This window comes from Lycium barbarum, chromosome 2 (genome assembly GCF_019175385.1).
Source record: "Lycium barbarum isolate Lr01 chromosome 2, ASM1917538v2, whole genome shotgun sequence".
NCBI classification, from domain to species: domain Eukaryota; kingdom Viridiplantae; phylum Streptophyta; class Magnoliopsida; order Solanales; family Solanaceae; genus Lycium; species Lycium barbarum.
The window spans coordinates 102,646,202-102,657,066 of NC_083338.1; the positions used below are offsets into that span (position 1 = coordinate 102,646,202).

Consider the following 10,865-nt stretch of genomic DNA (forward strand, 5'->3'; position numbering starts at 1 on the left):
CCATATCATAGCATTCATCATTAAAAATTGGTCTTATTCAAAGTCTTTCTAGTTTGATATCCACTTCCCAGTGGCACACTTGTATCCCTTTGGTTCTTATTTTTCCCTCTTCCTGCCCCTTTAATGAATTTAGGAGAAACATCTCCCTCTCTTAATGTTGCTTGTACATTCAATTCTATTGATTGCCCATCCAAGTCCTTGGTTTGTGACTTCTGCCCCACCTGCTCCTGTTTTGGCCTTTCTTAAGCTTCCAACTGTGTTATTAATTGTTTATTGCTTGCTGCACTTTGTTCCCCCTCCTGCCCTGTATCAATTTGTTTCTGAAGGATTTCATCTGTCTCTCTTTTCTCAGCTCTATCTACACTATTAGGGCTTGCATTCTCTTGCTGCTCATCTGAAAGTCTTTTATTGGCACTTTTTGCTGCACTTTTGACCTGCTGCTCTTTCACTTTCTCCCCACTATCCCCCTTCTTCTCTTGCATTTGTTGTTTGTGATGACTATTCTTTTGTGTACTATCTTTATTTCCTCCCTTTTCTGCACTACCTTCTACCTTCTTGCTTTTTTCTTTTTCTATAGTATTATTTTCTTTTGCCTTGTATTGTTGAACACTTGTGTTGTCTGCCTCATCTGCATTCTGCTTGGTTGGTTGTTGTTTCTTATCAGCATCCTTGTTAGCATTAATAACCTTGTCTGCTTGCTCTACGTTTTGTATTTCCTCTTCTATGTTATCTGATTCATCTTTGTTACACCCCGTAGTTTCTGTACGTTGAGGTTCATTAGGTATTAACTATTCAATTGCAGACAACGGAGTTATTGTCGCGAAGATGCAAGATTGGAAATTTTGGTCTAACTGGAAGAAAGAATATTTTTTTTTGTATATTGAGAGTTTTGAAGTGAAACAAAAGTCTAAAGTGAAGTTCGGGAAGTCTAGTTTCCAACCAACAAACCGCTCCTCAGTAGGACATCGGCGTAAAGAGATATGGACGTTACAAGTCGGGCTGGCAGACAAGGAAAATGGTCTACGCAAACGCGCCAGGGAGTGGCGCAAACGCGCAGGAGGCCAAGGGCCAATACAGTGCGAACGTGCCACCACGAGGCGCGAACGCGCTGAGCAATTTTGAGGCTCGTGTTCGGGATGAAGGTTATATGATAAGAATGTAATAATAACCTATATATGACATTTGGAGACCATATGGGGTGAATTGGTTCATATGGCACTTGATGAAAAGCCCTCGTTGCTGCAAGCTAAGTGGGGCCCACACACCGGATTTTATAGAGGACATATGAAGAGATATATGAGTAGAACATGGAAAGTTGAGCAAGTTTTAAGAAGGACCCTTAAGCCAAAAATGGGCATAAGCCCTCCAAAAGGACGATTTAAGGGAACATTTCCGGATGATCTGATTTGGAGGGGCCAAAACGATATTATACGTTTGGAATTTGGAAACCCACCAAGAATGAAAGTTGTAGATAATTGAATTATCTTTCCAACCATATGTCGTGGGCCCTCACACGATATCGGTATCAAGAGTTATGACGTTTTTACTGAACGAACGCGCAGGCAGAAAAGTTAAGCCTGCGCGAACGCGCCCAAAGGTGGCGCGATCGCGCTGAACGATTTTAGAGGCGGTGCAGGAAGATTCTGGAGCATTATTTAAAGGGTCTAACCCCTCATTTTCTTCACCAAACACCCCAAACAACTCTCCAAAATTCTGGAGACTTCTCCCTAACCCCCCAAGCCAACCTTTTAACCCAAACCAGGTATAATTTTCAAATTCCGGTCCAGATAGCGTATAGTTATTGTTGCAGAATCATATAGCGGCGTGTTGTGTCCTAAACTTAGCGTGGAAAAGTGAAGATACAACAATATTAAAGGGATAAAGGTATGAATCTCTTTCTATTAACGTTAATCTTGGTTTATTTACAGAGAAGGAGCTGTAAAATTATTATAAAATGATACTGTTGGTGGAAATGTGGGACAAACACCATACGGGCTGTTCTATGGAATATTTTGGAGTTGGAAATATTATGGTTAATGTTGGTATTGTTGTGATTGTTGTTGGTTGCTGAATTGAGATTTCAGGCTAGGCATATAAACAGGGGAGATGCTACCCGATTTTCGGCAGAATATAGAATAGTTTGATTTGAAACTTGGAATAAGTGTGCGATAAAGAGTCTAACGTTAGTGTAATTTCTCTCGAATGTAGATATACGATCTCGGCCGGATAAGCGTAACTAGTAGGCAGTCGAACAGGTATGTTAAGGCTCGTCCCCTTCTTTCAAAGGCATGATTCCTATGGTATGAATCCATAAGTGTTTCCATAACCTCCTTGATTTCAAAGCTAGAACTTTATGACTTTTAAATCTTTTTATGATGTTAAGAACGAGAATGTTTTATGAGGATTACGTTGAGGATGATTTTACGCTTAAAGGTCTCAAATATGATTTCACCGATGATATGAAAATGTTAAGCTATTACATGATTTTCTTGATTTATTTCATTGTTGTTGATCTCACCTTATAAATTGTTCCTCCAAGGTGGGATGGAGCGATAGTTATCATTTGAACTCCTATGCATGTCATGAGTATAAAATATGTATATGGCTATTTTGTGACATTACAGAGTTCTATTATTTCATTTTGACCATGCACTGCACTCATTTTCATTCATCATGTATATATAAGGCACAGTTGACAGGGGGTGACGCAGTGACCTTTGTTGTGTGTATATAAGGCACAGTTGACAGGGGTGACGCTGTGACCTTTGTTTTATATATATAAGGTACAATTGACAGGGGGTGACGCTGTGACCTTTGTTGTGTGTATATATGGCACAGTTGACAGGGGGTGACGCTGTGGCCTTTGTTGTGATGTGTATATGTATGGCACAGTTGACAGGGGGTGACGCTGTGGCCTTTGTTGTGATGTGTATATATATGGCACAGTTGACAGGGGGTGACGCTGTGGCCTTTGTTGTGGTATTTCTATGGATATATGTGTTTCTTTGATATAGCTATACTGATGCATTTATTTTGCTCATTCATTGACATGTCTCAAATGTTTTCCCGGATTTTATGTATATGTCGATTTCATGTCTTACATACTCAGTACACTATTCGTATTGACCCCCTTTCTTCGGAGGTTGTGTTTCATGCCCGCAGGTACAGACACTCAGTTTGGTGATGCTCCGGCTTAGGACTTCTGCGCAGCTGCTTGGAGAGCTCCATTGTTCCGGAGCTTGAGTTATTTTGGTATAGACCCTTTTGACGTAGACTTTGTTATACTCTTAGAGGTTTGTAGTCATATGTGGGTTGTGTATCCATGTTTTGGTCAGCTATATCGATGTAGTTCGTTTTCGATATTTCCATGTATAGTGGCAGCCTTGTCGGCCTACGTATTTTGTCATGTTTGGTTAGCTGTGGCTTATCAAGAGACAAGTTCTTTTTGATTTATGACATGATGAGTTTACAATGTGCTTTTACAGATTGTCATATTGTTTTCAATTTCAGTCTGATTATGTCTAATGGGTCGTACATGGGTGCCCAGGTCGGGCACTAGTCATGGCCCATCAGTTTGGGTCGTGACAAAAGTGGTATCAGAGCAGTTCATCCTCGGAGTGTCTACAGATCGTGTCTTTTAGAGTCTTGTTTATCGGTGTGTTGTGCACCATATCTATAAACAGGAAGCTACCGGACATTTAGGGTGTCATCTTTCCTTCTAATCATAGATCGTGCAGTAGAGCCAATGATAGGAAAACTCGTTCTTGGTACGATTTTGTTAAACTGCAGGATTGTATTAGAGAAGAGGGCAAGTTCAGTTAATGGGAGCGTAAGTAAGGCTCCAAAGGGGGACATAAGACCCGTGTCACCCGTCGACTCAGGATCGAGGATGTCGAGAGGTATAAGAAAAAGCATTAGCTATTCCATTGAGACGGACCCATCGGAGGACGTGGTTCCAATAGGAGGAGACCCGACTGAGAAATCATATGACAAAGACCCGTTTAAGGGTTCACAAGACTCCTGTGAACGAAGACGTAATTGAGGAAGTACAGAGTTTGGCACATTTAGGTTTTCCTTACGTTTCAGCATTATGTTAGGCCAGACTAGTAGACGGTGGGAAGACAAGGATGGAGAGCACACTTCACTCTATAGCCCACCAGATCAGGCTAAGGACCGATCGGCTACAGGTATACTAGTTCTTATTGGAATTTCCTATGTGCGTATGTAATTACTTCAGGGCAATACTGAATAATGATGAGCGAAAATCCAAAGGGGTCGATAACCAAGCATTCATAAGTAACGGCGACCAAGGTGTTTTCGCCACTATTGGGAATATGGAAAATCTAGGATGAAGGGTAGTCATACACATAGGTGAAAGGTGAATATTGATGATTGAAACGGCCAAAATAATAATCGTGTAGTCGGAAGAGTAAGAGACCTTTTCTAATTCGGTGGGAGATGCGTTACGGGAATGTTTTGGAATCTGTTAAGACCTCAACTTGCTCTAGATTATATGATGAAGGTCATGCAGTAAGGTGGGTGCGATTATATCAGCACTAACACACCAGATCTTATCAGATTTTCTAGGTTAAGCGTGCTGGAGTGAGAGAAATATTAGGATGGGTGACCCCCTGGGAAGCGTGCAAAAAAAAAAGTTCTATGAATTTAGACATAAGAGACAAATGAGAAGCTAAAGTAGCCTAAGGGAAATTGGAATATGCGGAGTGGTTGGAAACCTTAGGAGGTCGCGTAGGACGAGGTAGACTAGATCGCTAAAAAGAAAGGAGGTGCATCACAGCTCTAGAATTAGGATGAGTTAAGCAGCGTTTGGAAATACTTTGTAAGCAAGGCGTTAGAAATTATATATATATATATATATATATATATATATATATATATATATATATATATATATATATATATATATATATATATATGAATGCGTATGATATCCCATATGTGGCTGTATCAACGGGTATGTGTATCCCAGCAACCGGCGTTGCGGTATATTGAAGGCACTAATTGAGTAGGGTAATAAAGTTCAAGTGATAGAAGAACGTTACCAGGCGAGCTGATGTTACTTTCAATACAGGTTAGGTTTGGAAAGTTCTAATGCAATGACATCTGAAAAAGAAAGAAAGTGAGTATATGGAAGGAAAAGAGACCAGAAATGTCAAAAAAAAAAACGGGTAAGAGACATGAGTGAGTGAAGCCTCCAAGAGAGACAACGGGCAAAGCACGGGACTATTTGGGTAAAAATTCGAAGGTAGGCATCTGAAAGGGATAAAGTGTGGTAGTATAGAATGAAAGAGAAATGTGTGGGATTAGAGAATGGGTTTCGATAAGTGGGACTAAAAGGATAGCGACCATAACGAGGAATATGAGGTAAGAGAAAGAATGATTAGGCCTTGCAACGATGCTAAGAGATTTTCAGCTCTCGCGAGGTATATAAAAGGACAAATGGATAGTCGTATTGACAAATATTGACATGGTTGCCTCGAATATAGAGAAGCTTTCCTAAAAGGTGACTTAAGAATAGAACGGATTTGCACGTTCAAAGGAATATTTCACGAACTTCTGAGCCGATACTATAAATAACAAAGAGGAGAAGGGAGCTCGAGAATAAAGGAACCTAAGAAGGATTAAGGACGAAAGTAGGGAAAGTATACTAATGGGTTGATCGAAGATAGAGGAAAGCATTTAGGAGTAAAGTGACTGAAAACCTTCAACCACGAGGGTAAGAAGGATACTCTGATGAGTTGGCTGTAGGAAACCAATCAATAATCGAGATAAGAGCGAGGATGACGGGGCGACACAAATGATTCGGAAATAAGTGACATAGAACAATAATTCCTGTAAAGACCGAGAGATGCGATCATAGAGGAAATAGAATGAAACGTAAGGAACGTGCATGGAGGACAACCTGGTCGTGACATCAGAAAGACAGATGAAGACTCGATGAACGAGGATGGGGATATTGTACATTGTAAGAATTCCGTACTAAGAGCAAGAAGTAGCGGGACACTCGAATGAAACTCAGATGCACAGCTGCAACACAAACGCGTAGTCAGGAAGAATTACGAGTAAGTGAGCTAAATGGGTGAAAGAACTGGTAGTGGATGGAAGAGTAGGGAATTTTGATAAAACGGTATAGTATACACATAAATGGAAGGAGAACTCAAGGTAAGAAGAATTTTAGATATGTTATAATCAAGGTCGGTAGGAAAGACGAGGAGTAAGGTATAATCGAAGGCTTCATAAATGACGTGGTGACTCTCGATGTCCCCATTAACTCGTGGGACCGAAAAAAAAATGTTATTGGATACAAGACTGTAACTAGCAAGAAGATAGAAAAGGCAGACCATACGATGACGGAACCCCGGCCTTAAGAAGATCGTGAAGGACGGCAGATAATTGTCGAAGACGACGGTTACTCAAAGGCTATGGGCGTATAAGGACCTTCGTAATAAGGGGGGAAGAACATACTAGATTTGAAAGGAGCTATGACGTTTCAAGCCCCAGAAAAGGAGATTTATTAGCTCGGGCCAGAGTACGAGGCGTATTGGCATATCGGGAAGGTAACGGAAAGACGTAGAAACGAATTGACAATAAGTGTACCATGAGGTAGACATAGGGAGAAAGTATGGAAAATAACTCAAGAGAGCACTTTACGCCAAGATGAACTATGATATTTTTTGACCATGATTTGATTCCCTCGTATCGGGCAAATATTGCGCCGTACCTAACTATGGAGCGACATGCCCTAAAGGGTAATAAAGAGAATAAGGAAGGTCTACAAGCTAAGTTCACAAAGGATAATGGAGAGGATGACGAACCTAAAGGACACTTGGGATGACGATGACAATTGTAATAAAAGGAACAACGATTGGTAGTTTGGAAATGTTTGAAGGAAAGAAAGAACACTGCTCCTAAGAATGGAAATGAAAGAGTTCACCGGGTATTAGAAATTAGTTGAACTCGGATTATAAGTTTGCCATAAATGTAACTGGACTGCGAAGGATAATAAATGGCGAAAAAACATTACGTGTATACATATTTTGGATATTGATATAACTGGCCTTGGAAAGGAACATAACCATTATGCTCATTAGCAACAAAGCCATGATTGGATAAATATTTAGAATGTAAGATTAAGAGGGATAGTGACAAAGATGTAAAAGAACAGGGAGCCGAACTAATGAACTACAGGGAGTCGAAGCAAGTGTATGTCTAAGATCAACATGTATAAAAAGGATAGCCCGAGATGGTACCGAAGAGATAAACGCAAAGAGTGTGTCGTATATGAATAAGGTAATTTCCCACTAGCAGGGAAACAAGGAGCGAGAAAAAGAGAATACTTACAGACCGATGAATAGTTATGGCACGATAAGCAAGACTACAATAATGGAGACAAAACGAGAGCGAGGTTCTAGTTAATTCCCGACCATGTACATGAGGACAAAGAAGTGAAAGAAGCTAACTGACGGCAGTGAAAGAGTTAAGGGAAGATGAGAAGAGATTGAACCAAGTTAAAGTCTAAGGAAACGGTAATCGGACCCTAAGGGAAGAATAACAGTTCCAAGGAATGAAAGATGGTGTTGTGGGTCGGCAATACTGCAACATTCGAGGATGAATGTTTCTAAGGGGGGAAGGATGTTACACCCCGTAGTTTCTGTACGTTGAGGTTCAATAGGTACTAACTATTCAATTGCAGACAACGGAGTTATTGTCGCGAAGATGCAAGATCAGAAATTTTGGTCTAACTGGAAGAAAGAATATTTTTTTTTGTATATTGAGAGTTTTGAAGTGAAACAAAAGTCTAAAGTGAAGTTCGGGAAGTCTAGTTTCCAACGCAACAAACCGCTCCTCCGTAGGACATCGGCGTAAGGAGATATGGATGTTACAAGTCGGGCAGGCAGACCAGGAAAATGGTCTGCGCAAACGCGCCAGGGAGTGGCGCGAACGCGCAGGAGGCCAAGGGCCAATACAACGCGAACGCGCCACCACGAGGCGCGAACGCCCTGAGCAATTTTGAGGCTCGGGTTCGGGATGAAGGTTATTTGATAAGAATGTAATAATAACCTATATATGACATTTGGAGACCATATGGGGTGAATTGGTTCATATGGCACTTGATGAAAAGCCCTCGTTGCTGCACGCTAAGTGGGGTCCACACACCGGAGTTTTATAGAGGACATATGAAGAGATATATGAGTAGTACATGGAAAGTTGAGCAAGTTTTAATAAGGACCCTTAAGCCAAAAATGGGCATAAGCCCTCCAAAAGGACGATTTAAGGGAACATTTCCGGATGATCTGATTTGGAGGGGCAAAAACAATATTATACGTTTGGAATTTGGAAAAACACCAAGAATGAAAGTTGTAGATAATTGAATTATATTTCCAACCATATGTCGTGGGCCCTCACACGATATCGGTATCAAGAGTTATGACGTTTTTAGTGAACGAACGCGCAGGCAGAAAAGTTAAGCCTGCGCGAACGCGCCAAAAGGTGGCGCGATCGCGCTGAACGATTTTAGAGGCGGTGCAGGCAGATTCTGGAGCATTATTTAAAGGGGATAACCCCTCATTTTGTTCACCAAACACCCCAAACAACTCTCCAAAATTCTGGAGACTTCTCCCCAACCCCCCAAGCCAACCTTTTAACCCAAACCAGGTATAATGTTCAAATTCCGATCCAGATAGCGTATAGTTATTGTTGCAGAATCATATAGCGGCGTGTTGTGGCCAAAAATTAGCGTGGAAAAGCGAAGATACAGCAATATTAAAGGGAGAAAGGTATGAATCTCTTGCTATTAATGTTAATCTTGGTTTATTTACGGAGAAGGAGCTGTAAAATTGTTATAAAATGATTTTGTTGGTGGAACTGTGAGACAAACACCATATGGGCTGTTCTATGGAATATTTTGGAGTTGGAAATATTATGGTTAATGTTGGTATTGTTGTGACTGTTGTTGGTTTCTGAATTGAGATTTCAGGCTAGGCATATAAACAGGGGAGTTGCTGCCCGATTTTTGGCAGAATATATATTGAATAGTTTGATTTGAAACTTGGAATAAGTGTGCGATAAAGATTCTAACGTTAGTGTAATTGCTCTCGAATGCAGATTTACGATCTCGGGCGGATAAGCGTAACTAGTAGGCAGTCGAACAGGTATGTTAAGGCTCGTCCCCTTCTTTCAAAGGCATGATTCCTATGGTATGAATCCATAAGTGTTTCCGTAACCTCCTTGATTTCAAAGCTAGAAGTTTATGACTCTTAAAGCTTCTTATGATGTTAAGAATGAGAATGTTTTATAAGGATTACGTTGAGGATGATTTTACGCTTAAAGGTCTCAAATATGATTTCAACGATGATATGAAAATGTTAAGCTATTACATGATTTTCTTGATTTATTTCATTGTTGTTGATCTCACCTTATAAATTGTTCCTCCAAGGTGGGATGGAGCGATAGTTTTCATTTGAACTCCTATGCATGTCATGAGCATAAAATATGTATATGGTTATTTTGTGACATTACAGAGTTCTATTATTTCATTTTGATCATGCACTGCACTCATTTTCATTCATCATGTATATATAAGGCACAGTTGACAGGGGGTGACGCTGTGACCTTTGTTGTGTGTATATAAGGCACAGTTGACAGGGGGTGACGTTGTGACCTTTGTTTTATATATATAAGGTACAGTTGACAGGGGGTGACGCTGTGACCTTTGTTGTGTGTATATATGGCACTGTTGACAGGGGGTGACACTGTGGCCTTTGTTGTGATGTGTATATGTATGGCACAGTTGACAGGGGGTGACGCTGTGGCCTTTGTTGTGATGTGTATATATATGGCACAGTTGACAGGGGGTGACGTTGTGGCCTTTGTTGTGGTATTTCTATGGATATATGTGTTTCTTTGATATAGCTATACTGATGCATTTATTTTGCCCATTCATTGACATGTCTCAAATGTTTTCCAGGATTTTATGTATATGTCGATTTCATGCCTTACATACTCAGTACACTATTCGTACTGACCCCCTTTCTTCGGGGGCTGCGTTTCATGCCCGCAGGTACAGACACTCAGTTTGGTGATGCTCCGGCTTAGGACTTCTGCGCAGCTGCTTGGAGAGCTCCATTGTTCCGGAGCTTGAGTTATTTTGGTATAGACCCTTTTGACGTAGACTTTGTTATACTCTTAGAGGTTTGTAGACATATGTGGGTTGTGTATCCATGTTTTGGTCAGCTATATCGATGTAGTTCGTTTTCGATATTTCCATGTATAGTGGCAGCCTTGTCGACCTACGTATTTTGTCATGTTTGCTGTGGCTTCTCAAGAGACAAGTTCTTTTTGATTTATGACATGATGAGTTTACAACGTGCTTTTACAGATTGTCATATTGTTTTCAATTTCAGCCTGATTATGTCTAGTGGGTCGTACATGGGTGCCCAGGTCGGGCACTAGTCATGGCCCATCGGTTTGGGTCGTGACAATCTTCCAGCATTGTATATTTATTTGCTTCCTCCATTTCTTCTGCATTACTGTTTACGTTTGGACTATCAAACTTATCATCTGACATTACTTGCCCCTTCTCCACATTTTTTACAGACTCTTTTATGCATAGAATTCATTCTCAATCCATTTCTTGGTGCTTTTGGGAATTTCAGGTTGGTCTTCTTCCCCCTTTTGATCACTGTTTGTATATTGTGCAACATCCTCCTGATTATTTCCTTCACAAACATTCAGTATTGCAAAAGCATTACTGGTCTTCATTGTGTTCTCCTCTTCCTTCTTGTCAACTTTATCCACCTTGCCAATGATTACACTTGATTTGTCCTTTATATATATATATATTC

General features: G+C 40.6%; 1 protein-coding gene across 1 annotated transcript; it reads right to left on the minus strand.

Moving 5' to 3' along the window:
• Positions 1-242: 242 nt before the first annotated feature.
• Positions 243-10,588, minus strand: LOC132628713 (uncharacterized). Its single transcript, XM_060344478.1, has 2 exons — positions 10,552-10,588; positions 243-760 (listed from the first exon to the last, which is right to left on the minus strand). The coding sequence occupies exons 1-2, from the start codon at positions 10,586-10,588 to the stop codon at positions 243-245; spliced, it is 555 nt and encodes a 184-aa protein (XP_060200461.1).
• Positions 10,589-10,865: the final 277 nt, after the last annotated feature.

Bases quoted from the DNA above. Each gene is read 5' to 3' on its own strand.
- LOC132628713 (XM_060344478.1), bottom strand. From the start codon at position 10,588: ATGTCAGATGATAAGTTTGATAGTCCAAACGTAAACA. The intron at 761-10,551 runs GTAATGCAGAAG...CTCAACGTACAG, and splicing joins TGATAGTCCAAACGTAAACA to AAACTACGGGGTGTAACAAA.